The 27,900-nt window shown below is 35.7% G+C and overlaps 4 protein-coding genes and 1 long non-coding RNA gene across 6 annotated transcripts; 2 read left to right on the forward strand and 3 right to left on the reverse strand.

Annotated features, from left to right (window-relative positions):
• Window positions 1–699: 699 nt before the first annotated feature.
• On the reverse strand, window positions 700–3,447 carry LOC113713029 (dammarenediol 12-hydroxylase-like). Of its 2 annotated transcripts, XM_072066614.1 has the most exons (4): window positions 2,259–3,447; window positions 1,575–1,598; window positions 1,237–1,424; window positions 700–1,148 (listed from the first exon to the last, which is right to left on the reverse strand). In XM_072066614.1, the coding sequence occupies exons 1-4, from the start codon at window positions 3,235–3,237 to the stop codon at window positions 849–851; spliced, it is 1,491 nt and encodes a 496-aa protein (XP_071922715.1). In that variant the 5' UTR covers window positions 3,238–3,447; the 3' UTR covers window positions 700–848. The 2 variants fall into 2 exon arrangements, with proteins under 2 accessions (XP_071922715.1, XP_027092530.2); XM_027236729.2 differs by lacking the exon at window positions 1,575–1,598 and having other exon boundaries at window positions 2,259–3,441.
• Window positions 3,448–8,525: 5,078 nt separating this feature from the next.
• On the reverse strand, window positions 8,526–10,342 carry LOC113713033 (dammarenediol 12-hydroxylase-like). The gene is made up of 3 exons (XM_027236734.2): window positions 9,853–10,342; window positions 9,523–9,710; window positions 8,526–9,426 (listed from the first exon to the last, which is right to left on the reverse strand). Exons 1-3 carry the CDS (start codon window positions 10,340–10,342, stop codon window positions 9,220–9,222), a joined length of 885 nt encoding a protein of 294 aa, XP_027092535.1. The 3' UTR covers window positions 8,526–9,219.
• On the forward strand, window positions 10,017–10,944 carry LOC113713034 (uncharacterized). The gene is made up of 2 exons (XR_003453418.2): window positions 10,017–10,155; window positions 10,319–10,944. It is a non-coding gene; the product is annotated as an uncharacterized lncRNA (long non-coding RNA).
• A 4,186-nt stretch (window positions 10,945–15,130) lies between these two features.
• On the forward strand, window positions 15,131–27,733 carry LOC113712353 (probable pre-mRNA-splicing factor ATP-dependent RNA helicase DEAH4). Its single transcript, XM_027235742.2, has 16 exons — window positions 15,131–15,481; window positions 16,076–16,168; window positions 16,264–16,368; window positions 16,515–16,732; window positions 16,892–16,944; window positions 17,112–17,228; window positions 17,457–17,548; window positions 23,462–23,548; window positions 23,934–24,148; window positions 24,245–24,337; window positions 24,625–24,748; window positions 25,377–25,524; window positions 26,167–26,236; window positions 26,489–26,649; window positions 26,925–27,100; window positions 27,213–27,733. The coding sequence occupies exons 1-16, from the start codon at window positions 15,282–15,284 to the stop codon at window positions 27,361–27,363; spliced, it is 2,103 nt and encodes a 700-aa protein (XP_027091543.1). The 5' UTR covers window positions 15,131–15,281; the 3' UTR covers window positions 27,364–27,733.
• LOC140015047 (uncharacterized) lies at window positions 21,339–22,344 on the reverse strand. The gene is made up of 2 exons (XM_072066878.1): window positions 21,838–22,344; window positions 21,339–21,508 (listed from the first exon to the last, which is right to left on the reverse strand). The coding sequence occupies exons 1-2, from the start codon at window positions 22,340–22,342 to the stop codon at window positions 21,474–21,476; spliced, it is 540 nt and encodes a 179-aa protein (XP_071922979.1). The 5' UTR covers window positions 22,343–22,344; the 3' UTR covers window positions 21,339–21,473.
• Window positions 27,734–27,900: the final 167 nt, after the last annotated feature.

Raw genomic sequence — 27,900 nt, forward strand, 5'->3', positions numbered from 1 at the left:
TAACCAAAAGGAAAGAGAGTTTGAGAAGGCTCTAAAAGAATGGGTGGAGTTTGATGATGCTAACAAAGGAAAGGAACCAAGGAAGATCACTCAGGAAACAGAAGTACAACAGTGGACTGATCAACATCAGAACGAAGGAGGCATGAGGATGCTACTCAAGATTCATACCCAACAAGATCAAAGTCAGCCTATAGTGGGAATAGGAATCACAGCAACTGATAACTTTGGTCAAGTACAAGCAGCCTGGGCACTCAGAGAAAGAATGTCGGGGGATCCATTACAAGATCAAGCAGAAGCTGTGAGACTAGCTTTACTAAAAGCTGCCAACCAAGGCTGGAGGCACATCAAAGTAGAGCTGGACAACAGAAGACTGGTGGAATCTATAATGGATTCAAGATATAACAATTGGCGGGTTTCTACTCTTATTGGGGACATTCAGTCCATTTGTAATTTGTTTCATCAGTGCTCTTTCTCTTTTGCTAATTCGGGGAAAGTAGATAGTATTAAGCTGAGCATGCATGCTCTTAACATTTGGGTAGATGAAGAATGGGTTAGTCGCACTCTTAGATGCTAATGCATCATTGACATATGTAGGACTGCTGTCCTTTTGTTTGAACCTTTGTCCAAATACTGTAAAGAGTTGAATATGAAATACAAAGCTATCGTTTCGACAAAAAAAAAAAAAAAGGACTGACAAAGTAAGGAAGATCTAAACAGTTTTTATTCTTCAACTTGATGTAGGAAAGATAGAAATCTGAACAACAGTCATACAGATAGAAAAAGCGAGCCAAAATGAAGTTAAAGACGGCAATCCATGCAAACTTTATAAGAAAACGAAGTAGAACAGCCTAAGGTTGGTGAGGATAGAGGCGAATGGGAAGTCCCTGAGCTGGCCTTGGAACTGGATAATGCAAAACTTCCTCATCAGGAATTAGCTTTTTCCATCTGAAGTGAGTCACAGCATTATGCAGAAAAATGAGTATTGATACCCGTGCATACTCATTTCCAGGACACATACGAGCTCCGCCTCCAAATGGTACAAATGTAAATGGAGCCATGCCATCACCTTGAAACCGTGATGGATCGAACTTTTCAGGATCATGGAAGTACTCGGGGTTTTTGTGTGTTACATCAAAAATCCAGTGGATCTGTAAGCAAAGCACACTCATTTTGATATAACGTTTTGTAACCAAGAACTAAGATCAAGAATTAGGAGAGACGAATATTGAGTTTTACCTTTGAGCCTCTCGGGATGGTATATCCATCAAATACAAAATCAGTGATAGCCTCTCGAAAACTTCCAGTTCCTGGTGTATATATTCTCAACACTTCGAGTGCTACATCCCAAGTATGCTTCATTTTCCTTAAATCCTCCCAACTGAGTCTACCATTTTGTTCCTTAATAATGGCGATCTCCTTTTGTTCTTTATTGAGTATATGCAATATACATGGAGAATGCTAATTGGATTAGTTCTAGATCCAGAATTCAAAAAAAAAAAAAAAAGTTCATTTGCTACTTCCTCAATAATAATATGCATAAAGCTAACTTCTTGTCATCGCATCACGTTACCAACCTGTGGGAAAAAGGGGAATGGATGCTGCAAAGGGTAGAAATTTGAGTCAAACCCTGGAATGTTTGAAGTATCTATTCTATTAGTACTATCTCTCTTACGTTCATCCATTGATACTTGACATCATCAAGCTATATCTGAAGCAGAATGTTCTGATAGAAAACTATATTTGAAGTATATATCTATTCTATTAGTAGTATATATTATCTGCTCATCCATAAATGCTTGAAACGAATCAAGTTATACCTGAAGCAGTTGTGCTGACAGAAATAAAGTAGTAATACCCTCGTGCTTCTAGTTACAACTCCTGACTGTAGGGAATCACCCAAATATGAAACTGATGGTTCAAAAGAGAGCATGAATCTACCATTTAAACAATTATAAACAAGAACCAAGTCAAATTCCATTTAAGTTTCCTTTTTCTATCTTTTTTCTGTTATCGACAGCAGTGTTGCAGGATGATCAGACAACATAGCAAACTGATCGCTAAATTTGTGGATGCTTGGCTAGTCAGGTAATTTCCTCTATTTAGGTACTCATCCAACTGTCTTTCTGGTCAAAGACAATAATTCTTCCCACTGAGCATCATTCTAGCTGACATTAGGTTTCTTCCTTTGATCGTTTGGTTATTATAGAACATCCAGATCAGGCTATTTGAAGCACTAAGTAATTAGTTCTTGAACATACCTTTTAAGACAGAAGTATATATGTCAGGAAGCTCAGAAAGATACTTCATGATAATTGTGATTGTGCTATGAATAGTTGTATAGCCGGCTTGCACCAAACCTACTAAATGGCTAGCAATATCTCCATCACTGAGGAGTTGACCATTATCATCTCTTGCCAAAACCATGTGTGACACGAAATCCTTTGCCGAAGATGGACCATACTCTGAAACATCACTTCTTCTTTGTCTGATAAGTGCTTCCACCTCTTTACGCATAAGCTTTGATGCTTTAATGGCACGATTCAAAGCTGTTCCTTGCAAATTAAATGGCATGGAATGAATACCTGTTCCTACATCTTCTGTACCCTTCGCAAGTTCGTCAATTTTCTCTGGATCATCAAGGCCTAAGAATATATTACATGCCAATGTTAACAAGTACTTCTTTGCCTTTTCACCCACATTCACTTCTTCACAGTTCCATTCTGTCTGCAAATGTTTCTTCATTACAGCATCCATAATTCCAACATATTCTCGAAGCACATCTGTCTTGAGAATGAATGGAAGCAGTTTCCTTAACCTATTTGAATGTTCACTGCTAGGTCTATGATCAGACTTGGGAAAAATCTTGTCCATTGTGCTCGGCCACCAAACCTGGACCAATTTCCTTTCATTGGAAAACAGAAATTTGTTTCCCTCAGCACTACATAGTATAACCATGGGCTGTCCAATCAATGATGTCCTGAAAACCTTGGACGAATACTTGTTCATCCGATCTTTGACAAACTGGTAAGGAACACCTTGTCGAATTTTGGTGAAGTATTCCAGACTTTCACCTAGTAAAGGCCAACCTGTTCTCCCTGGTGGAAGCCTTTGGTTTTGACAAGAAGAATTGCTGTTCGCAATGGCCAACTTTTTCCTCAGCCAAAGCTTGGGAAAACACAGATATGCGAAAGGAACGAGGAATAAAAGAAACAACAGACTGTATGATAATCCCATCATTGTGAGTGTTATTTGCTACCTTTATGTGAATAGGAGATGATGCAGCAAAAATTTGCACTCTGCAGCAAGTAACTCTTTGGTTGATGAGCAAGACTTATGAGAGACAATTGAAATAAATGCCCAACCGTGACCGTAAAGAATCTTTAATTTCATTGGATCAAGTTGGTAATCAAGTCAGTTTGACTATTGTTTCATTGAATTGTGTCATAGTCTTTACTTTAATTATCTGTGCATTAAAGATTTTGGGATGGCAGTCTTCAAATATAAGACTCCTACATAATGGTTAGACTAAGCATAAGGCTTTCTTCCTGTCTTAAAATATGTAAGTACCGTTGACCAATTCAGCATTGGACGGCAGCCAATTAATTGTGGTTTCTGTATCTTTGGGTTTTAGATGTGGAACTTATTAACACATTAAAAAGAAGTAGAATGAGTTTTGGCGATAGGTAGTGTAAGTGTGTAAGCATATTTTGATCTTAGTTTTTATTATACTTAAATTATCCTGATCTCTTTTAATTAGAGTTATTGCATTTCAATCATGAAACTAATAAGAAAAACGAAAAGTTTTTCAATAAATTAAATCTAAAAATTTTTTATAATTAAAATTAAAACTGCCCGTTTACAACTATATTCACCAATTATTTTCCTCATCTCCAATTAATTATTGTATGTGTTAAAATTATCTCCAATTATTATATTGCTAAGTGTGATAATTAAATTTAACTATCTTTTATATACATATTGGTTTAGAAGAAAATCATGATTAATAAGAAGACAATAGGCTATAAACAGTTAATGAGAAAACAACAGGTTAAATTGATGATTAAATTCACTGTATTATGTCATATTGATTAAAAAAAACTCCAAAGAAATTATTGACAATTATATATATAAAAAAAAAAAAGCAGAAAAGGTTTACATTTTAGAACAGCACACGAGGAAACTCGAAAGGATTCTGCATCTCCAGGGTAATCGTTCCATGTAAGGATGCGTATCTAGTTTGTATTATGCCTACCATATCGCTGGCAAATTGGCAATGTCGTCGTGACTGAATAATTGACCATCAGCGTCAACCTCTGTACAGTATTACCATACATGCTAACAAGGCGTACCTAATGTTTTTGAATTGGTGATACACCTAAAACTTAACCATGGAACAGCTGCAGTTAATTAGGAGGGTTCTCACCACTGCTCTATCAATTATTCGATTTTTGGCCCTTCTCCCCCAACCCAAACCCCCCCCCCCCAAAAAAAAAAAAAAAGGTTCATGAAAGTGGTTGTGGTAAATAGTCTTGAAAAGCTACTTGTTCAATTTTGCTCACAATATTTGTAATCTTTTAGTACATAATAACCAAAAGATATTTTTTGTTTTTCCTTTTAAGTGAGTAGCTATATATATATATATATATATATATATATGGGATAATTTCAGAAACCTCCCCTGAGGTTTCTGACAGTCTCACTCACCTCCCCTGAACTTTGTAAAATATCAGATACCTCCCCTGAACTTATAGTTGGAGTAACAAGATCCGCCTATGTCAGAAAAATGAGCATTAAAAAAATATTTTGAGGAGTGAGATGATATTTGTGTTCCACATATGCCCTTTTTGCTTATCCACAACTTGAGCTAAAGCAAAAGCAAAAAAAAGAAGCAATAAGTTGAACCAGATAGAGACAATGCAGATGGCTTCTTCAAGCAATGTTACAATGCTATTTATATTTTTTTGTTTTAGCTATTAGACATTTATTTAGCTAATATGATCATTCAATTAATTGAAACATACTTCTGGTGATATAAAAAAAATGTATAGTTTTATAATTTGAGTGATTAAAAGTATAAATTTTTACTCGTTAGGTCACAAAAATTTTTTCACTATTTGGTTAATTGAGTGAATGGCAATTGCAGTTAAATAAATAATGTAACGATCAAATAACCAAATTCTCAATAGTTTAATAACTCTTTTTGTGATTTTCTCTGTGAAAAATGAAATGAAGTATTTTTTAGTGCTAGATACTTTAGTTGAGATTTTAAAAAAAAAAAAAAATTAATTCACACTGTAGTTAGTCGAATTTATTCAACAAGCTTTGTTTGAATACCAGAACTTAGGTAGATCCGATTTTCAAAAAATTCAATAACCCAAATTGTGTCGCATCACTTTATGAGATGATGTAATATACAATTTACGTCATTGAATTTTTGAAAACCAAATTTACCCAAATATAAGTAATGAGTTACACTAGATAATTGTCTTACAAAAAAAAACATGAAATACATGACTTTAAAGAAAGGTAACACTAGTGCTAAACTCTTCATTGGTGATTGTACTACGAATAAAAAGTGTAAAGTGAAATAGAAGGTATTTATCATAAGTTATATCAAAAGTTATCTCTATATTACTCATTTAACTAATTCTGTCAAAATAGCTTCAAAATATATCAAAAGTTATGAGGGTATATCTGTCAATTCATCATCAATGATATCACAAATAGGGTCCAATAATCTGACAAGGGAGGTATCTGATATTCTGCAAAGTTCAGGGGAGGTAAGTGAGACTGTCAGAAACCTCAGGGGAGGTTTCTGAAATTATCCCTATATATATATATATATATATATATATATATATATATATATATATATATATATATATATATATATTGACCTTTCCACTCTATTCTACGTCCTTTATGTCCCATGTCCCAACTATGATTCAAATTTAGAACTTGATAGCAAAGAGAACTTTAAAAGTAGTCCCTACTCACCAAAAAATCCACAGCTATAAGCGAGCAGGTATCATTATTGGTCATAGTCTTGATGAGAAAAATGCAATTTTGGTATCCAAACTTAGACAGATGAGTAATTTTAGTCCTCAAATTTTGGACAAAAACAAATTTGGTACCCAATCTTTCAACTATTGAGCAAATTTAATACCCTTGACGGATTTTTCCCAAATTGCTACTAGAAAAAGTCACGTGATAGTCATATGTCCAGCAATTATTGTATAAAAAAATACCAAAAAAATGTAAAATTTCCTTCTGACACTAAGTGTCACGTAAATTACTCTTCTGATACTAAGTACTAAGTTTAAGAACTAATAATTTTATTAAGTAAAATATCCTTGTAACACTAAATACTAAGTTTAAGAACTAATAATTTTATTAAAAGGATATTTTACATTTTTTGGCATTTTTTTATATAATAGTTGTTGGACATGTAACTATCATGTGACTCTTTCTGGTAGCAATTTAAGAAAAAATCGTCAAGGATATTAAATGTGCTCAAAAATTAATAGTTTAGGTACTAGATTTTTTTTCGTCGAAATTTGGAGACTAAAAGTGCTAAGTTTGGGTAACAAAAGTGCATTTTTCTCTAGTTTTGATTGTCAAGTTTGGTACGTGTCTGCCTGAAAACAGTCGGTGTTGTCAGAGTCTTTCCTCCGCCTTCGTCATTTGCTTTTGGCTTTCTTTCATGCTTTACTTTGTATGATTTACCTTTTTTTTTCTTTTGGCTGCCGGTAAAGGTAAATGTAATTTTAGGAGCATTTCAGGAAACATACAAGCAAAAACCTTTGGAGCTAGCTGGCTAACTCGTACAACGCTTACTTGAAATAAGGATTAATATTTTATACATCCAAAAAACTAACAAATTTGAATATATGTCACATATATCTGATTAGAATTCATATTATGTGATATGATTTAAATTTATTAGTGTAGAAAAAATTATACATTGATAATGTATAAAAAAATTATCCTTAAATTAATAATAATAATATTAACATTGAGGAGTTACAAGTAAGTCGAAGATTGATGCCACACCCCAAAAAAGGGAAAACGAGTGTTTGGATACCTCAATTATTTCAAATAATATTTTGCTTGCATCACAAACACATTTCCCAACTTACCTTTTTATATTCCCAATCACCTTTTTATCTCACATACATCACATCACAAAAAGTGTTACAGTAATTATTCCAAATAATATTTTAAATAATACACTATCCAAACAATAATTGTGATAGCACCATGTGGATGGTTGACCTATGCGGGGGGTGCATGGATAAGCTCGATCATAATTTCCATAGTAAATCAAACTACTTGTAAGTAGAAAATGGGGATAATTTTAGAAACCTCCCCTGAGATTTCTGATAATTTCACAGAGCTTTCCTAAAGTTTGAAAAATTATATATACTTTTCTTATTATTTAAAATGATAATACTACCCTTAAATATTTTAATGAAATTCCCTTATTTGGTATACTTATACTTAGAATGACTTTTAAAATTATTTTTTCATTATTTTTTCTTCTTATTCCTTTTTATTTTAATTTTTTGTCAATAAAACTATAGAACTATCACTATTATCTCTAGTTTCTATTATAACTAAATATCGAACTAGTGATTTTTTTTTATGAGTTAACTTTATACGTAATCCAATGTTTTTTACTAATCTTTGTTTTCTATTTTTTAGTATTAAAATTAACAATAAATCAAAAAGAAATTGCCCAAAACCAATACCAAATTATGATAATCCCATTACTCGAAAAATTCATAAACTCTGAATCAATTATTTCAACGTTTTATTTTCTATCTTATAAATCTAAATCCATAATAAAATACTATAAAAAATATCGTATCATAGTGATAAAATTATTATTATAATTGTTTATCAAATAGTAGGTATGAACATGAAAAATTAGATACCTTTTCCTTATAATTACATTAAATAATTTTATAATTCTATAGGGAAGTAAATTAAAACTCATTACACAAGGATATTTTTTTGGATATTTATTTAAAAATTTGACCAATTCAATATTATTTTAAGTTTTGTTACTAAAACTATCAAATCAATAAAGGTATGTGTAATTATTTAAATCTCAGAGGAACTCAGTGAAATTGTTAGAAACCTCCTGAAATTATCCCTAGAAACACCTTACGTAATGACTAGAGCCGTGCTTTTGTGGGAATTGGGAATATGTCAATGATGGGGTAATGCCTACTGTCTAATTCAGCCATTTATCAGCATATTTCCCCACTTCCCTACTCTGCCTTCCCCACAAACCCCACAAAACCCCCAAAAGGAAAGAAAAAATTTCCCATTTCTTGATCAGATCCACCCATCGTCACTGACTGCCTTCCTCATCAACCATGGCTGAGAAGGTAAGCCAATTCTCTTGCTAGCTTTCCAAACCATCCCTCAAATGTGGTGATATTATTGTTTTGCATCTTTTTTTTTCCCCCTTTTTTAGTCTTTGCTCAGTTAGTGGCTTTATTTCGTACGGACAAGAATTTGATTTTTTTTTTTTGTTTGGGGTGATGCTCAATTTTTTTGGACAAGAGAAATCAGAGACCATGTATATGATGAGAAGCGAGATCTGGTGACCATCCCCGTGGTGTGCTGTAGCCCGGAGAAAATCCGCGACAAATTATGGGTGACCAAGGCATTAAGAGCACTGAGATCATGGAGCCAGATAAGATCAGGCCGCCCGAGAAACCTGAGGAGGCCGAGAAGCCCAAGCGGCCGGAGAAGCCTGAGGAGACCCAAAAACCCTCAGTTATAGTAATTGAAAAGTCGAAGATGCCCTGGGTGCCCCCAGGCGACGACCGCTTGCCCCGCGTCGAGGACGATGGGAAAGTCAAATACTTTCCTTAGTTGTTTACAAATTAGTGAATTACTGCAAATATTTTCCTTAGTTGTAGAAATTTACTTGGAAATATTAATGCGAATTACTTACAGCCCAGTATCATAGACTAAAGTCAGCTTGAGAAACACAACAGCCTGCTTCATCTCCATAAGATAACATTATATGACCTTCACACAGAATATTTGGAAGTCTTTTCATCATAAGCATATTAGAGGGGATGAAGGAAACATATAATGGTCTAATCTTAGTCCTTAAAGAGGATAAAGGAGAACTGGAAGGCCCTGAGCAGGGCGGGGAATTGGATAATGCAAGATCTTCTCATTGGGAATCAGCTTTTCTCATCTGAACTTGGTCACCACATTATGCAGAAAAATGCATATGGCTAGCCTTGCATATTCATATCCAGGGCACATATGTGCTCCTCCCCCAAAGGGGACAAATGTATAAGAAGATGGACCATCCCCTTGGAACCTTGATGGATCAAACTTTTCAGGGTTAGGAAAGTATTCTGGGTTCATGTGCGTGGCATATGCATTCCAGTGCATCTGCAGACATCAAACATAAATGTTTATCCTTGGCCGGTAATTGAAAACAAATTAATCTCAAGATTTACAAGGCAGAAGAATGTCAAATTTATTTACCATCCATCCTTGAGGGACTGTATATCCTCCATAGTCCACATCAGTAATTGCCTCTTTGAATCCCCCGAGTGCTGGTGATTTCAGTCTCAGAGCTTCACATGCAACATTCCATGAATACTTCATCTTCCTTAGATCCTCCCAACTGAGTCTGTCTTTTGATTTCTTTAGACGTGCAATTTCTTTTTGCTCTTTCCCCCATTCATGGAAAACATATTACTATTAGCAAAGATCTTTTAGCTTGAAAATCTTTCAAACAAATGAAAACATATTCTTCTGTTTCATCCTAACGTAAACATACAGATGCAGGAGCAGAATTAGCTATTGATTTACCTCTTAAGACCGAGCTGTAAACATCTGGATGCTCTGTTAGATACATCATGATGTTGGTGATTGTGTGGTGTAAGGTTCCATAGGCAGCCTGAAGCGCACCTAGTAAATGGCTAGCAATGTCTGCTTCATTAAACGGCTGTCCATTGTCATCTGTAGCTTGAAGAGCGTGCGATATGAAGTCTTTTCCCGATGGTGAATCCAGGCAGACAATCTTTCTTTGCCTGATCATTTCCTCAAACTCTTCCCGCATCAGCTTTGATGCTTTAATGGCGCGACGGAAAGCTGATCCTGGAACATCTAAGGGTACTGAATGCATACCATCCGTAACCTCCTCGATACCCTTTCGAAGTTTATCAATCTTTCCTTGATTCTCGATTCCTAAGAATATATGACATTCCAATTTAAATATAAACTTTCTTGCAACATCACTAACCTTTACTCTTTCGCAATTCCAATCTGTTTGCAGATGATGTTTCATTACTTCATCCATTTCACCAACGTACTATCGAAGCACATCGCCCTTAAGAATGAACGCCAGGAGTTTACGCAGTGATTTTGAGTGCTCAGTGTTGAGCTTGTTATTTGACTTGGGAAAGAGTTTGTCAAATGCGCTCGGCAACCAATGCTTGAAAAGCTTATTCTCGTTGGAGAACAGAAATTTGTTGCCCTCAGCATCGCAGAAGATGGCCACAGGGAATCCAATCAATGATGTCCTGAAAATATTGGAGGAATATTTCTTCCTCCTATCTGCTACAAACTTATGAAGGCAACCTTGGTTAGCTCTGGAGAAAAAATCCAATGTTTCGCCTACAAGAGGCCAGCCTGATCTTCCTGGCGGTAGCCTTGGCTTTTCAGCAGCTAAGTTGGGTTTTGAAATTTGAGATTTTTTTTCTCAAAATAAACTGGTGAAGAAACAGATATAGGATTGGAATTAGAAACCAAAGAAGCAGAAGGAGATGCTGAAATTCCATCACCATGTTTGCCTTTGCTAGCTGTCTTGAGAGTCTTGAGACGGGAAGCAAAGATTAGATCAAGAAAGGAAAGCACAGTTACTCAAACTAGTAATGAATTGCATATTTGAATCCTTACATATACTGATTTCCAGCTAACATTGATAAGAATCTTTCTGTCGACTAACTATAATTGCTTGAATTATTAACAACTAATCATAGGTCTTGATTTGTCTGGATCATTTAGCAACTTATGTTCATTTAAATGCTTGACAATGACCATTAATGCAAACTTGTTAACTGTACGTTTATATTGAATATTCATTAATTAATTGGACAGTAAGTTAATTCTTGCAGACTAACCAAAGAAATGATGAGATTAAAAAAAAATTTGGTGATTAGAGGTCCTTCGTTAAGTAATTTCTTTTAATGTACAATTAAAGAAGTGAAAATAAAAATTAAAAAGAAAAAGAAAAAGAAAAGTGTTTCCTCATTACCAATGTATTCGTATTTCCCACACACTAATTAAATTTTTTTTTTTTAAAAGGTACCCTTTTCCATGTTGATGTAATATTAAACTTCTGATACAAATGATTTGATGCTCAAGCAGTCATTGGTTGGATTCAAATAATTATTAGTACACTAAAATCCTGTTCTATCATGCTTAGAAGTTAGAATTGGAATTTGGCTTAGGACTATTACATTTTAGAGTTTTTTTTTTCTTTTTAAACAGTTCTGAATCAATAGTGATTTTCTACTTACTCTTTTGATGATTCGAATCCGTGACTTGTCAATTACTGATAAAACGTCTTTCTAATTAAACCGCACTTCATTGTCAATTATATATTAGAGCTAGTTATCGGATTAGATGTTACAAAACAAAGGTGGATCACTGCATGAATTTGGCATTTTACTTTTACCCAATAAAGATAATAGCTCGTTGTATATGATTATTCAATACGTGTTGTCATAATGTCAAGTAGAAAATTTGTTTACCCAGACCATTATAATTGGACAAAGAAAAATTTAAATAGACGCATTATTACGGAAACTGAAGCCTTTAAAAGTTCCAGTATAGATTAGCAGGTATGAGCCTAAATTATTAGGACAAGGCCTAGGGGTGGCAATTCTTGACACGACCCGAAAACACGACACGAACCTAACACGAAATTAATGTGTTTGGGTTGACGTTTCGGGAGTTCGGGTCAGAATCGGGTCGAACCCCGATGAACCCGAAAAGAAAACAGGTCAATTTCGGGTCAACCCGTAGTAATCTGATATGACCCGATGTGACCCGTTTACGAATTAAAACTAATTTAATAAACATAAAAATTATTTTATCTAACTAAACTAGATCATTCTTTTTTTCCAAAGGCATTAATTACTTAATCCTAAATGAATTTATTTAACTTGTGTGAAGTTAAAATTATTATATTTGGACAAATAATATATTATGTTATTTTTTACTTTTATGCTGTTCTAATTTATTTTATATTTGGTTTGGGATAAAACACTTTTGTGGTGTTTAATTTATTTTAGATTTGGTTTGAAATTATTTATTTAAATTTTTATTACTTGATGATGTAATTAATTTTGTGAAAAATTGATTTTATTAGAAATTACAGTAATAAATTAATAAATTAAAATAAAGTTTCGGGTCATTTCGGGTCGACCCGCCAACCCGCCAAATTTTCGGGTTCGTGTCAGGTACCCTGACCCGTTTCGGGTTGGCGGGTCGGGTTCGGGTCAGCAGGTTCTTTGTTATACTTAGGCCTCAACCCGACCCGCCAACCCGAACCCGACCCGATTGCCACCCCAAGGACAAGCTATCGTGCTAACTAGCATCGCTATGATGTTTTTAAAATAAAAATATAAAAAAAAAGAGAACATGTATGACACTATTTAGGATAAACCTTTCCCCTTTTTGATCAAAATTTAGATATTAACAATCCATTTTGCTAATAATATGATTAATTTTGTCACCTCATTTTCTTATGATGTGTGTTTTCTTAATTCTTTTTTGGTATAATGACACTTTGCCCCCTTCAATCAAAAGAATACGCACTTTACCCATCTAGAAATATTCCGTTTGATGTTTTACAGGTCCTACTCTGTTTGGATCCCCTGTTTTTGGAGTATTTTTCAAAAACTAGTTTTTCAAATACAATAAAAATTTTTAAAATGTACTCTAAAAGGTAATCTAAAAATTAGTTTAAATTTTTTTAAAATTTTAAAAAATATTTCAAAATATATTCTAAAAACTCTTCTACTCTTAAATATTCCAAAATATTTTGTAAAAAATTCCAAAATATACTCTAAAAACTCTGCTACTGCAAAGTTTTTAAAAAACACCCCAAAAAACAGCTAATCCAAAACAATTGCTGTGACATTCTATTAAAACCAAAAGGTTCTTCTCAAAAGAAAACAACAGATTCTGACAAAATATTACTGCCTCTTCACAAGCTAACATATCATATGTTAAATATATTATAGGTCTTGCAACGAACAAAAGGTATCAAAGCATGACGTTTAAGGCCCCATATAGAAGCCTGCTAAGACTAAATCACAAAAATACCATTACCATACTACTAATTGAGTCTACCAAACACAAAGCAATAGTTGTTTCACCGGTATGCTTGATGCACATGCATGAAAGCCAACAACAAAAGATTGAGAAGAGAAGATTATTGGACCAAGCCTTGTCTTTTGTGTCTGTATAATAGAAATAATCACATAAGTAACCCAAACTTAATTAACTTTGTAGGAAAAACAAAACTAAAACAAAAAATAGTCACACATACAAGATAAGTAGGTTGAATATGTGATCAACCTACATTTACTGCTTTCATTATCTGAAAATGCAAGTTTGTTAAGTAAACTCTAAAACATCATGATGCAACTATGTACATTAAAGTGAATTGTCGAGATTAAATACCCGATCAGCAAGTATAAATGATTTTCTTGTGGATATATCTTATACCATTGCAGTTTCCAAATAATTCTACTCCATAATTCGCTACTACTCTCTTGCCATCCCTCCCACCTCTACCACTGGCTGTTGTTTGTCTCTTTAATAAGTAGCAAATTGTTTACCTCTTCCCCTACCCTCCTTTTGTCGACTATTGTTCTAACACAACTTATTGCTCTTGCAACTCTATAATAAGTTGTCGAATTTCATCCTGCACTCCTACCTCTTTTGACTCCACTAGAACTCCCTAGAGTTCTACCTCCACCTCTACTACCCCATGCTTGTGTCCCTTCCTTGTCCTCTCGACTGTGCTACAGTAGTTGAATTGCTTTGACTTAAAGCTGCAGATATTGCAAGACTATTAACTGCTAACTCAACTTCCCTATCACCCTCCAACAAAAAAAAATTCAAATTAATGATAGTAATATTATTATGCACCCTCCAACATAAAGAGTATTGAAATTTACTTGTGATTCACTCTTAGATGTTTGTCGTCCATTGAATCTTTTTAGATGATGCATTTCTTTATGGTGTATCCTACTTGTGTACAATTACTACAATGGTATATAATCCCCCTTCTTGTTACTCATATAATAATATAGTGATACCGCTTAGCTCATTTACAATAGTTATCATCAATCTTGTAGCATTACTACCCGTCTCTTCATCCGGACCTCTACTTCTCACCTTCTTAGGCCTTCCTGGCCTTCTTCTTAATTGTGAAGTGTTTGTTCGATCAGATTGTGAATCCACCCGATCCTTCTGTTTTGGAGCTGGCATAACAACATAACTATATCCTATTTTATGACTATCTATACTGTAATATGTGTGCACATAACCTAACCAATGCAGTGCATACATGAACACAAGGTATGCATGTTTAAGTCCAATTCCTTGCAGGTGCATGTTCCACAATTAAGATTTACAATCCAATATTCCTATTTTGGATGTGCTTGCTCCCATATTCCTTCATCAGCTGGATGTGCTTGCTTCAAAGTCAAAACTATTTTGGACTTTATGACCTCTACTTCATCATATATCCTCGGACATATGTTGCCCTTAATCTTTGGTATCCATTCAATTTTTTCTTGCAATCTATACATGATCAATCGTCTAATATTCTCGAACATGGTTAGGATATGCTCTTCTCTTGCACTTGATGTGCACTGACATTGAAGCACTCACTAATATTTTTACTAAGAAGATCACACCTGGACCTTGCTATGCTGCATTCCGTAACAATCCCCTAGTGCTCTGTCCTTGAACCTTAATTTGAAATTTACATCGAAGGCGTGGCTTTTGTGCATATTACGCATTACGCGCCTTTGGCCACTATACCATATAAAAGCGGCTGCATTTTGAATCGTTTAAACTTCCAAAATAACGCCTTCTCTTCTTCTTCTTCCATTTCTTCTCCTCTTTCTGAAACCCTTAATAAACCCTCTTCTCCTCAAACCAAAGCCCCAATCAATCATCTACAGATTATCGATTGGGAAACTGAAATTGGAGCAATGGAAAACCTTCCGATACGCCAATTCGAAGATAAAATCGTGGAAACAGTGGACAAAAACCCTGTGGCTGTGATTATAGGAGAGACTGGTTCAGGGAAAAGTACTCAACTTTCTCAAATCCTTCACAAACGAGGTTACACTAAATCCGGAGCCATCGCCGTCACTCAGCCCCGCCGCGTTGCCGCTGTCTCCGTTGCTCGGTAATTTTCTCCAAATCTCCAAAATTTAATGAGATATCTGAGGAACTACCAGCTTTCTTCTGGTTCTTTTACCTTTTTTGAGCTTTATTTTTGTTTAAATTTTCATTTGAGGAGCTGGAATAGGGAAAAAATGAGATAATATAAGCTGCTTTTGAAATTTTGATTTTTTAGGTTCGCATAAATTAAAAATAATTAATGATATTATCAAAGTCGTAATGCTGATGTCGTTGACTTCTAGTTAACTAATCTTATTTAGGGATTCCTATGGTGTTAACGGATTCTAGTGATTTTAATCTTGATATAGTGGCATGGTTTCTGAAATTGGGTTCTTTACTGAAATATGCTGCTTTTTTATTCAATAAAATTATAGATAGATTTACTAGTTTTCCAAAGATAGTAAGTTATTACTGGAATCAGATGCCACATTTGTTTTTTATAGTCTGTGGCTCAGTTCACATATATTTGTGTGCATTGTAAGTTCTTGGAGGAATTGGATATAATGTACTCTAATTCATACAAACGTCTTGACATCTTTCTTTCTCCTCCCAACCCCACTTCCCACGTCCCCTTTTTCCTGCTTGTCTTTGCATGCAGTCGAGTGGCCCAGGAGCTTGGTGTTCAACTTGGAGAGGAAGTGGGCTATGCTATTCGTTTTGAAGATAGAACTTCAGAGAAAACATGCATTAAGTAAGTGCTTTTACTTGTGAAAAATCTGATTCTGTTAGAAATGTATTTCTCTTTCCTTGATTTTGCAATTATAAAATGGAATGCTTTATATGTAGATACCTAACCGATGGAGTCCTTCTTCGTGAAAGTCTTTCCGATCCAGAGCTGAATCAATACTCAGTAATAATATTGGATGAAGCTCATGAGAGGAGTCTGAATACGTATGTTTGATTTGCTTCCTTCTTACAATGTATAGACTAGATTTGGATTTCTGTAATGCCTGCATGTTTGTTGTAGCCATTATTCTTGTTTTGGTCTGTTGGTCAGCAACTTAAATCAACTTAAATTGCCGAAATATCTTTATCAGGGATATATTGGTGGGATTGATGAAACGTTTGGTTAAATTGCGAGCGTCCAATTTAAAGGTTCTAATCACTTCAGCTACTCTTGATGGTGAAAAAGTATCAAGATTCTTCTCTAACTGCCCCATCCTCAATGTCCCAGGGAAGTTATTTCCTGTGGAAATACTGCATAGCTCTGAACGGCCAAAAAATTACATTGATGCTTCTCTAAAAGCAGCCGTCGGTAAGACTGAAGGAAATTTTGCATTTCAGTTTTTACCCTAAAAGCTACTTTATTACTTTCAAACTTTTGTGATTACCATTGCATCACATGCACCAGTGACTTAATTATTTGGTCTAGTTAGCTGTTTCCTGTGGTCTTTCTGACAGCTTGTTTTGGTAGATATACATGTTAAGGAACCGGAAGGAGATGTTCTTATATTTATGACTGGACAGGTTATTTCCATTTTCCTGGAATTGTATTATGCTAATATATTCAAAACTTTATGTACTTTATGTTTGCACAGGATTACACATTTTATTGTCACTAATTGTTTATATATCTTTAATTTATTATGCATTTGTTTAGTTTTAGTTTATTGGAATTTAAATATCACCTGTAGGATGATATAGAGAAGCTGGTAATGAAGTTGGAGGAGAGAATTCAAAGCCTTGAGGAAGGCTCATGCATGGATGCCATAGTTCTTCCGCTGCATGGATCTTTGCCTCCTGAATTGCAGGCAAGTCTTTCATCTCCTTGGTATTGCCTTTTTCATCCTCATTTTGCTACTTGGTGGTTGCTTCCGACTTCAGATTCTGAAGCTTTCAAATGTTATAATTGTCCTGTAATTTACCTTTTTTTTTCTTTTCGTTTAAAGAACTTAATACACAATGAAAGCTTGCTAAATGTTTTCAATCTCTTATGTTTTCTGTAGATCTGAGACTCTACTTTTATTTTATTTCTACAGGTTCGCGTATTTAGTCGTCCACCTCCAAACTGTAGGCGATTAATAGTAGCCACAAATATTGCTGAAACTTCTTTGACGGTTGATGGTGTTGTGTAAGCAAGCTATCACTTAAGTGGCAATCGAGCACTTCTAATACATCTGCTTTATTTAATTTGCTAACCCTTGAGGATTTTGATGCCTTTTCTTGTGCTTGAAATTTGCCTTGGCAGCCCTAATATAATTCCTTTTCTTGTGCTTAAAATTTGCCTTAGCAACCCTAAAATTTGCCTTAGCAACCCTAATATAATGCCTTTTCTTGTGCTTAAAATTTGCCTTAGCAACCCTAATATAATGTGAACCTAACAGGTTAACCATTTCTTCTGAATAAGATAAGTTTTTGTACTCTGAGGTATCTTAAGTTTTGCAATATAGAAGTAATTTTTGTTGAGCATTTTTGGGTTACAGTAGGTAAAATTGGTTTTGTGGCATTGACCGAAAGAAACTTTGTGAAGATCTTGAACTCTCTCTCTCTCTCTAGTGCGCGCAAGCTCACATTGTTGAAACAGCATGGTGATGTAAATACTCAAAATGATAATTTTTGAACATCCAGTGATTATCCGGCTTTTTATCTCGTGTAGTAAAACGTGTATCCTCTATAGCAGCTGGTCTGAAAACTTGAACCAACCACACCCCCTCCCCTTTCACCCAAAAAAAGGGATGAGATTGCTTGCAATCAATTTGAAGTTGGTTAATGAGGTAAAGCTACTGAACAAAAAGAAGAACTGAATTGTTCTGTCATATCTTTTGTTCCAGACTCTGTACAACATTTATACAAATGGAATTTGACTTTTGTCAATTCCATGAAATCTGTAATTTCCTAAAAATTAGGAGCTAATTTATTCTATCCTAAAATACATTAGGAGTAAATTATTCTATCCTAAAATAGAGCAGAAATCATGGGATATAGCAGAAATCATGGGATATACATAGAAAAAAGATATTCTAGATCTCAACACTCCCCCTCAAGATGGTGAATAGATATTTTCCATTCCCATCTTGCATGTAATGTCTTCAAAGTTGGAAGTTGGCATTCCCTTAGTTAAGACATCTGCCAATTGATTATTTGATGCTACATATGGAGTGCAAATCATGCCACTGTCCAGCTTTTCTTTAATAAAATGTCTATCAACTTCGATGTGCTTTGTGCGATCATGTTGCACTGGATTGTGTGCAATGTTGATGGCAGACTTGTTGTCGCAATAGAGTTTCATAGGTCCTTCCCACTTGATTTTAAGATCATCAAGTATTATTTTGAGCCATAGCAATTCACAAACTCCATGAGCCATAGCTCTAAACTCTGCTTCCGCACTTGATCTTGCAACAACCGATTGCTTCTTACTCCGCCATGTCACTAGGTTCCCACCAAGAAATGTACAATATCCTGAAGTTGATCTACGATCTACAACAGAACCTGCATAATCAGCATCAGTATATGCCTCTATGAGCAATCCTTCATTTTTCTTGAACAAAATTCCTCTACCTGGTGTCCCTTTGAGGTAGGATAGAATTCTATTGACAGCCTGCAAGTGTTTCTCTCTTGGATCATGCATAAATTGGCTTACTACACTTACAGCAAATGCTATGTCCGGCCTTGTATGGGACAAGTATATCAGTTTCCCAACCAACCGCTGATATCTTCCCTTATCTACTGTGCTATCATCCTTCTCTTCATTCAATCTCAAGTTAGGCTCAATGGGTGTACTTGCTGCCTTGCATCCAAGATTGCCTGTTTCTTTAAGCAAGTCTAAGACATACTTTTGTTGGGAAACAAAGATGCCTTTACTTGAGTATGCCACCTCAATGCCTAAAAAATACTTCAGCCTCCCTAGTTCTTTAATTTCAAACTCCTTTGCTAAGCACTTTTTGAGTGTTTCTCTTTCAATTGGATCATCCCCGGTAATGATGATGTCATCTACATATACAAGTAGAGCTGTAACACCTCCTTTTGAATATTTTATGAACAAAGTATGATCTCCTTGACTTTGTTTGTATTGCATTGCTAGCATCACTTTAGTAAATCTTCCGAACCAAGCCCTTGGCGATTGTTTTAATCCATATAATGCTTTCTTTAACCTGCACACTTTCTTTTTAAAAAACATTTCATTGAAACCCGGTGGGGGTTCCATGTACACCTCTTCTTCTAAATCCCCATGTAAGAATGCATTCTTAACATCAAATTGCTGTAAACACCAACCAAAGTTAGCGGCTAAAGACAAAAGAACACGCGCAATATTCATTTTTGCAACGGGTGCAAAGGTCTCTTGGTAATCTATCCCATATGTCTGTGTATATCCTTTTGCAACCAACCGAGCTTTATGCCTTTCTAATGAACCATCAGCTCTATATTTCAAAGTAAACACCCATTTACACCCCACTGTTTTCTTTCCTTTGGGCAGGTTTACAATTTCCCAAGTCTTATTTCTCTCTAGGGCATTCATTTCCTCTTTCATAGCATGTAACCAGTTCTTATTTCTAAGTGCCTCTTGTAGTGTTTGTGGGATTGAAATGGAGTTGATGGTGGTAAGGAAAGTTTTATGTTGTGGAGAGAGTCTATGGAAAGACACGAAATTTGAGATTGGGTGCTTAGTGCATTCTCGTGTTCCTTTTCGAACAGCAATAGGCAGGTCTAAATCAATAAATTCACAAGGAGCAGAGTCAGATTGAACACACAAAGGAACAGAATTTTCAGTACCTGATTGTGGTTCAGATTCTTGGATTTGCACAGGTTCAGAAATATGAACTTTCTTCCTTGAGTAGACCTTGAGTGGTGTAGTTGGATTTAAACCAGATTTTCCCTCAGCTGCAAGATCAGGTTCAATTTCTTTACTGGCATGTTCAACTTCAAATTCAGGTTCAGGTTCACTGCTAGTATGTTCTCCTTTAGAATTTGGTGTATGGTCAGGCTTGAAAGACTTTAAGTTTAGTGTAGGACTTTGAAGATCAAGGAGAAATTCCTTATCTTCCCAAGAACTCTCCCCCTGGGGATGAGGATTGTTACTTTGAGAATAAGGTTCATTTTCAACAAATGTGACATCCATGGAGGTAAAAAAATTTTTTGAAGGAGGATGATAACACTTATATCCTTTCTTTGTGTTTGAGTATCCCACAAAAATACATTTTAAAGCTCTTGGATCAAGTTTCCCTCTTTGGTGTGCATGAACATGTACAAAAGCAATACAACCAAACACTTTTGGTGACAATGTGCAAGAGACATTAAAATCAGGGTAAAAAACAGAAAGAGCAGCAATGGGACTTTGATTATTTAGTACTTTTGAAGGTACTCTATTTATCAAATGTGCAGCAGTTAAAACAGCCTCCCCCCAAAAAGTTTTTGGAACTTTATGTTGAAACAAAATTGCTCGAGTCACATTGAGTAAATGTCTATTTTTTCGTTCAGCAATCCCATTTTGTTGGGGTGTATCTACACAAGATGACTCATGTATTATACCCTCTTTTTGGAAAAAAGATGAGAGAATTTGATTAACATAGTCTCTTGCATTATCAGATCTTACTCTTTTAATCAGACTTCCAAATTGTGTACAAATCATTTTATGAAACATTGGAAAAATACTGCTTACTTCTGATTTTTCTTTCATAAGAAATAACCAAGTAGTTCTAGTACAATCATCAATGAATGTGACAAACCATTTTGCTCCAGAAATACTAGAAATTCTACAAGGCCCCCAAATATCAGTATGTATCAAAGAGAAAGGTCTCGTAGATCTTGTATTACTCAATGGAAATGATAGTCTATGATGTTTAGCAATTTCACATGTATCACAATGAAAACTACTAACATCTTCATTCTTGAAAAGTGAAGGAAACATGCTTTTAAGTAGAATAAAAGATGGATGACCAAGACGGAAATGATGAAGCCAAATTTCAGATTTATTATTTGAGGAGCAGGTGAGGGATAACTGATTTTTGTTCTTCTTGTTGCCACTCATCTCCTCAAGGTAATAAAGCCCATCATTCACCTTAGCAAGTCCAATCGTCCTCCCCGTAACCAAATCCTGAAAAACACAGTGAGTAGTATAGAAAATTACTCTACAGTTCAGATCTTTGGTAATTTGATGGATGGATATGAGATTGGAGGACAATTTTGGGACATGCAACACATTATTTAGGGACAAAGAATTTGATAGATTTACTGTCCCTTGGCCTGCAACAGTTATAGGAGATCCATCCGCAACAGTAATTTTTCTATTTCCAGGACATGGGTTGTATGTTCTAAATCTGATTGGGCTGTGAGTCATATGATCAGTAGCTCCTGAGTCGATGACCCAAGAGCCTAGAGAAGACATGCTTGAGGCACTTAAAGCATAAGAGTTAAGGTACTTACCTGATTGAGCCAATGAACACGTACTAGAGGACTTTTCAAGGGAATTTAGGAGGTTTCTTAGCTTTTCGATTTCTTCTTTCTTGAATTCTCCCATACCAGCCTGGTTGGATTTTTCTTGTGTTTGGTCTTCTCCAGCAGTTAAGTGGGCTTTTCGCCCTTTGAATCCTCCTTTACGACTAAGGACTTGTTCCTTCCCATGGAGTTTGAAGCAATCATCTCGCGTATGGCTTGATTTTTTGCAGTACGTGCACCAAATTGTGTCTTTATTTGACTTTGTAGAAATCATTGCAGAGCCTTCTAATGTTTTAGGCTCTAACATGACTTCTCGCCTGTTCTCTTCAGCTCGAATCAATGATATTGTCTCATTCAGAGATGATAATCTTTCCTTCCCCAATATCTGGATTCTGACCTGATCAAATTCCACATTCAGACCTGCAAGGAAGTCATAAACTCTATCCTTTTCGATAAAGCTTTTCAAGGTGGCTGCATCTTCACTACACACCATCTGAACACGCCGATATTGGTCCAGTTCCTGCCATAGATTTTGCAGAAGGTTGGCATATTGAGTAACAGAAAGGTTGCCCTGTTTAGTGGTTGAGATCTTTGTTTTGATCTCATAGATTAGGGCAGCATCTCCTGCCTTTGAATAGGTCTGTCGAATAGTAGTCCATATATCTTGAGATGTTGGTAGGAACATGCAAGTATCGCTTATTTCAGGTAACATGGAATTCCACAGCCATGACATGACCATAGAATCCTCTTCATCCCAAGCAGCGAATTTAGGATCTCCCTTTTTCGGTCCAGTTCCAAGCAAGTGGCTGATTTTGCCCTTTCCTTTGAGAAATGTTTGAACAAATTGTGACCACTTCAAATAGTTTTTCCCGTTGAGCCTGTAGGCTGCCTGGATACTCTGCAAATCCCCTGTTTGTGGAATATTTGAGGTCTCCTCTGATTTGGTATTGGAGTGGATTTCTGATGTTTCAGTTTCAGACATGGTGGAGGTTTCAAAGAAAAATTGGCAATGAAGGCCTAATGGAAAAAATCAGCAATGAAGGCTGGAAATTGCACTTGGCAATAAGACTTGAAAAAAAGGAAAGTTCTCAGCAATGAAGGCTGACAAGAAGAGGTCCCAAGAGCAAAAGCTCTGATACCATGAACAAAAAGAAGAACTGAATTGTTCTGTCATATCTTTTGTTCCAGACTCTGTACAACATTTATACAAATGGAATTTGACTTTTGTCAATTCCATGAAATCTGTAATTTCCAAAAAATTAGGAGCTAATTTATTCTATCCTAAAATACATTAGGAGTAAATTATTCTATCCTAAAATAGAGCAGAAATCATGGGATATAGCAGAAATCATGGGATATACATAGAAAAAAGATATTCTAGATCTCAACAGCTACATTGTTCTATTGCTGGAGTGCTGAATGACTTGGATTGTCTTGTCTCTATCCCTTAGTTTGTCTTCTTTCCTTTTGTTGTTGTGTTTCTTCATTTTACTCTTTACTGTGGAATCTGTATCTATAATGTGAGAATGTGAAAAGAGTGTTTTTTTTTTGGCCCCCTTTTCTTCCAGTTTTAGTAGCTATCTTTCATACTTATATGTGGCTTACATGATAGGTATGTAATTGATTCTGGTTATGTGAAGCAACGGCAGTACAATCCATCAACTGGAATGTACTCTCTTGATGTTGTTCAGATTAGCAAGTAAGCAAACTTACTTTTTCTGTCTTTTACTATGTTTATCTCATTCAGTTTACTTATGAAATCATAGGCTAATGTTGAAGCTTGAGTTTGGTCCCATGTTGATTCTAACTCAAATACTGGAGTTTAATGACATTCTTGAAAGACTCAATCTTTCATAGAGGGAAAACTGTTTGCATGTAGGAGGAATCATTGTTATGGCAATTTTGTTACTTTAGACATTCTTGTTTGTTGGCAATATTTACTTTTTCAACAAAACACAAGAACTATAAATATGGTCTTTCCTTTGAACTGAACTCTAGTGTTCAACTTCCAATGCTCGGTGTGGGCATTTTATTCTCAGTCTTAGATATATGCATAGTAATTTCCACCTATTGATGTAATGCAGGGTGCAAGCCAATCAGCGCGCAGGACGAGCTGGAAGGACACGTGCAGGGAAATGCTATCGTTTGTACCCTTCAATTGTTTATCATGATGATTTTTTGGACGCTACAATCCCTGAAATACAGAGATCTTCTCTTGCTGGAAGTGTTCTTTATTTGAAGTCATTGGACCTTCCTGACATAGATATCCTAAGTTTTGATTTTCTTGATCCTCCTTCCTGTGCGGTTCATTTCTTATATCATAGCACTGCACCTTTTTCTGTTGATATTGATATATGTGATGCATTGTTTGATTGAAAATTTCTTTTGACTGCAGCTGAGTCTTTGCAAGATGCTCTCAAACAGCTATATCTGATTGATGCTATTGATGAAGATGGTTCAATTACAAGCCTTGGACGAACAATGGCTGGTATAGAACTCTCATGTGATTTTTACACTGCTATATGAATCAATATTACCTCAACCATTCTCCACTTAGAATAACACACACAAATGAGCTAAAGAAGAGCCATGCACTCAACCACTAAGACAAAAGTAGTTGGAGTAGACGTATTCTAGGTAGGCTTATACTGTATCTCATTTTTAGAAGATTGTATTGTTTAGAGAGAAGAAAATTTGGAATTCAATTCTGACGAAGATTCTCTCTCTCTCTCTCTGTGAATGATAAATTCACTGGAAAATTATTGGTCTATGCAGAGCTCCCTTTGGAACCATCTCTTTCCAGGACCCTTTTGGAAGCCAATGAGTGTGGCTGCTTATCCCAAGCTTTGACTGTAGCCGCCATGCTATCTGCTGAAACAACATTAATTTCTGGTCGAAGGTAGACTTGTTTCCCTGTGGCTTTTATATGCTTATTATTTTGTGGTTATCAGCTAGATGGTTGCGTGGTTGAAACATTGATCAAGTTCTAAGCAAATACTGGTATTACAAAGAAAAACACTTGGTGTTCAATTTTTCTGAATGGAAATTTAAGGCCTTGTCTTTCAGGAAAGCAAAGTCAAACTAATACTTTCTAGCTTCTTGCTTCTGATTGAAGATAGACACATGTTCTTTTCTTTTTAATTTCATGCACAATGTGATTGTTCTAGTCTTGTGGCATTTAATTGTTCATACAAGTAGGAGCAGATATAATGTGTATGCTAAGTAGCTAAAGCAAATTTTAAGTTGTCAAAGAAGAAATTCCAGTTTTTGACTGATACAACAGAAATCAAAAGCAAAATAGGAAAAACGAGAGCCAAAGGCAAAGAAAACCAACTTTTTTTCATTTTAAGGTGGACATCATTTTGTTTTGGTTACGGTGTGACAGGTCAGGAACCTTATAAATTTTTGAGTCAATCTCACCGTTTTGCTTAATAATTTGCTTGTCTGCAAACTACAAGTATATGCTGCTCTGATTTTTCGTCACAAAGTTACTTGACTTAGTTATTGGTCTGATGTTTGTTCTGTAGCAAGATCTCTGAAAAGAAGAGAAAGCATATTCCTTCGAACCTTCCTGATGGTTCTGGATGGGGAGATCACATCCAGTTGCTTCAGATATATGAGCAGTGGCATCGGACTGACTACAATGTGGACTGGTGTAAAGATAACAATTTGCAGGTGTCTTTTATGTCTTTTATTTTTGGCCTTAATGTTTCAAAAATCTTGCTCAGTTTATCAGTCTATCTTCTGGTTATGTAATGAGCCATGCATCCATAGACACATATTATCGTGAATTTTAGATTGGTGTCTCAGGCTTTAGGCAAAGTAACTTAATTTGGAGAAATGAAGTAAACATATGGAATTGTTTTTCATTCTGAATTTAAGGCTTTACCTGCTGTAGTGGAGAAATATATGAAGTTGATCAATAACCTCTAATTGCATTGTTAAATAACTTGGACTTCCATCTCAAAACCAATTGGCTGTGAGTGGAGTGGCCCAACATCTTATGTATATATGGCTGGAAATCCTTGGAATATCAATGTAGGATATACAACTAACATGCATTTACAATTTTTTTCTCTAACTGTATTATAAAGACTTCTTTTTTTATCCCTCCCACGCCCCCTCCCACTCCTCCCCCCCCCCCCCCCCCCCAAAACCCTAACTGCCAGGCATAAGATTCGAACCCTGAACCTGCTGGCAGCAGGGAAGACTCTACGAGCTCTCCCCTAGTCACTGGGCTGACCCAATGGTTCGGTATTATGAAGACTTGAATTAGCTATGAAATATATAATTTGGCAATGAATTTACTGGTTTCAGGTGCGGGGAATGATGTTTGTCAAGGATGTTAGGAAACAGTTATCTCAGATAATGCAGAAAAGTGCGAAAGGTCAGACATGATCAAGACTATGCCTTTGTGTTACATATAGCTGTTGAGCTTTTATCTTCACTAGACTTATCTAAAATTCTTCTTTTACTATGTTGTTTTAGTTCGAACTCCACTAACACTGATGATAGATTTCTACCATGTCATCTAAGATTGTGGCTTTTGTGCTTTGTTGTTTATTTTAACATCAGTCGATATATTACTTTTGTCAAGAATTATGTCTCATTTTCAGTTTGCGTTGTCCATAAATAACAGAGTCATTGGACGTAAGAACAAGGAAAGGAAGGAGAGAAAGCCAACAGGATTATAAGAATTTGAGAAAAGCTTTATGCGCGGGCTATGCCAATCAGCTTGCTGAGAGAATGATTCGTCATAATGGTTATCGAACTATTGGTTTTAAGTCTCAACTAGTTCAGGTAGGGTGTTAGAAGAATTTTGCAACTTGATTTGTCATTTACTGTGCCACAAAACTGCATAAATGTTTCATTTCTAATGTGAAATTGTTCTTATGTGATGAAATGAATTCTGTTTGGCCAAGGTAAAGTGCCAAAAGAGACTAGTGTTAATTTTGCTTGGTTTAGATACATGCTGGTATATTACTTTTTTTAGTCCAACATTTGCCTTTAGGTGTTGCCTAGAGCCTTGAGCTTTGGGATCTTAAACATTTGCTTTTCACATTTTCCTTTTCCAGGTGCACCCATCCTCTGTATTGAGGACAGATGAGGAGGGCATGCTCCCGAATTATGTAGTGTATCACGAACTTATTGCCACTACACGTCCCTTTATGCGCAATGTTTGTGCAGTTGAAATGCCGTGGGTCATGCCCATCACAAGGAAGCTTGAGAAGCTAAACGTCGAAAAACTCAGGTGTAGTTACACGAAAGATTATTGTTTCAAGGGATTGGTATTTCTGCATTAATAAGTTGCATTTTTCTTTCATTTTTTTCGCTTGGTTAATACTTATTCTTTTTCGAAACAGTGGTGGATTCTCTGAGCCTGAAAAGAGCGTTCATGTGGAGAACTCAGACTTGAGGAAGGAAAATAGTAGTCTTCCTAAGCTTCCAGATGACCATGATAGCAAGATACAAGCAGCTCGTGAGCGTTTTCTTGCACGTAAAGGCATTAAATAGTCCAAATAACTTGGACGAACTCAAGTCTTACTTCTGCCGAGGAATATGTTGGTGCTACCTAGCTTCTTGATCATCATGATTTCTCAGATTCAGGTTTCCATGGAACTTTCTCCCTTGTAAAGCTGAGAATAAGACAGCACCCGGGGACGCCTTACTGGACGGGTAGCCCCAATGGAAAATCAGTCAATTTACAATTGTTGATAGGGCTTGCCTATGTAGAAATAAGAGCTCACAGAATTTTCTGTGGTTACACTGGCAATCTCTGTAAATCGGTATTCATAATATGTGGATGAAGTACGGAAAAAAAGATTTGTTTCAACTTTAGTGTAATGATCATTGAGGATATAATGGTAACAGAATATGGTCTCAACTCGTGGGAACTTCTTCTTTGATTTGATATATTCAGCTGTACATTGTATTCGTTCTTGAGGATTATGATATCTATGAAATTCCAATTTACTGAAATCCAAAATCCGAACTAAATTTAACAACTGAGCCAAGGCTCAGTGGGCACCAAAGGAGGACTTAGTTGTAAGT

This window comes from Coffea arabica, chromosome 10e (assembly GCF_036785885.1).
Source record: "Coffea arabica cultivar ET-39 chromosome 10e, Coffea Arabica ET-39 HiFi, whole genome shotgun sequence".
Taxonomy (NCBI): Eukaryota; Viridiplantae; Streptophyta; class Magnoliopsida; order Gentianales; family Rubiaceae; genus Coffea; species Coffea arabica.

Bases quoted from the DNA above. Each gene is read 5' to 3' on its own strand.
- LOC113713029 (XM_072066614.1), bottom strand. From the start codon at position 3,237: ATGATGGGATTATCATACAGTCTGTTGTTTCTTTTATTCCTCGTTCCT. The intron at 1,599-2,258 runs GTATGTTCAAGA...TACCCTTTGCAG, and splicing joins ATATACTTCTGTCTTAAAAG to CATCCATTCCCCTTTTTCCC. The intron at 1,149-1,236 runs GTAAAACTCAAT...CTTTGCTTACAG, and splicing joins CCATCCCGAGAGGCTCAAAG to ATCCACTGGATTTTTGATGT.
- LOC113713033 (XM_027236734.2), bottom strand. From the start codon at position 10,342: ATGGATGAAGTAATGAAACATCATCTGCAAACAGATTGGAATTGCGAA. The intron at 9,711-9,852 runs GTAAATCAATAG...AATGGGGGAAAG, and splicing joins TTACAGCTCGGTCTTAAGAG to AGCAAAAAGAAATTGCACGT. The intron at 9,427-9,522 runs GTAAATAAATTT...TGATGTCTGCAG, and splicing joins CAGTCCCTCAAGGATGGATG to ATGCACTGGAATGCATATGC.
- LOC140015047 (XM_072066878.1), bottom strand. From the start codon at position 22,342: ATGGTGTGTAGTGAAGATGCAGCCACCTTGAAAAGCTTTATCGAAAAG. The intron at 21,509-21,837 runs GTAAGTACCTTA...TGTGTTTTTCAG, and splicing joins GTGTTCATTGGCTCAATCAG to GATTTGGTTACGGGGAGGAC.
- LOC113712353 (XM_027235742.2), top strand. From the start codon at position 15,282: ATGGAAAACCTTCCGATACGCCAATTCGAAGATAAAATCGTGGAAACA. The intron at 17,229-17,456 runs GCAAGTCTTTCA...TTATTTCTACAG, and splicing joins CTTTGCCTCCTGAATTGCAG to GTTCGCGTATTTAGTCGTCC. The intron at 24,149-24,244 runs GTGCGGTTCATT...TTTTGACTGCAG, and splicing joins TTTTCTTGATCCTCCTTCCT to CTGAGTCTTTGCAAGATGCT.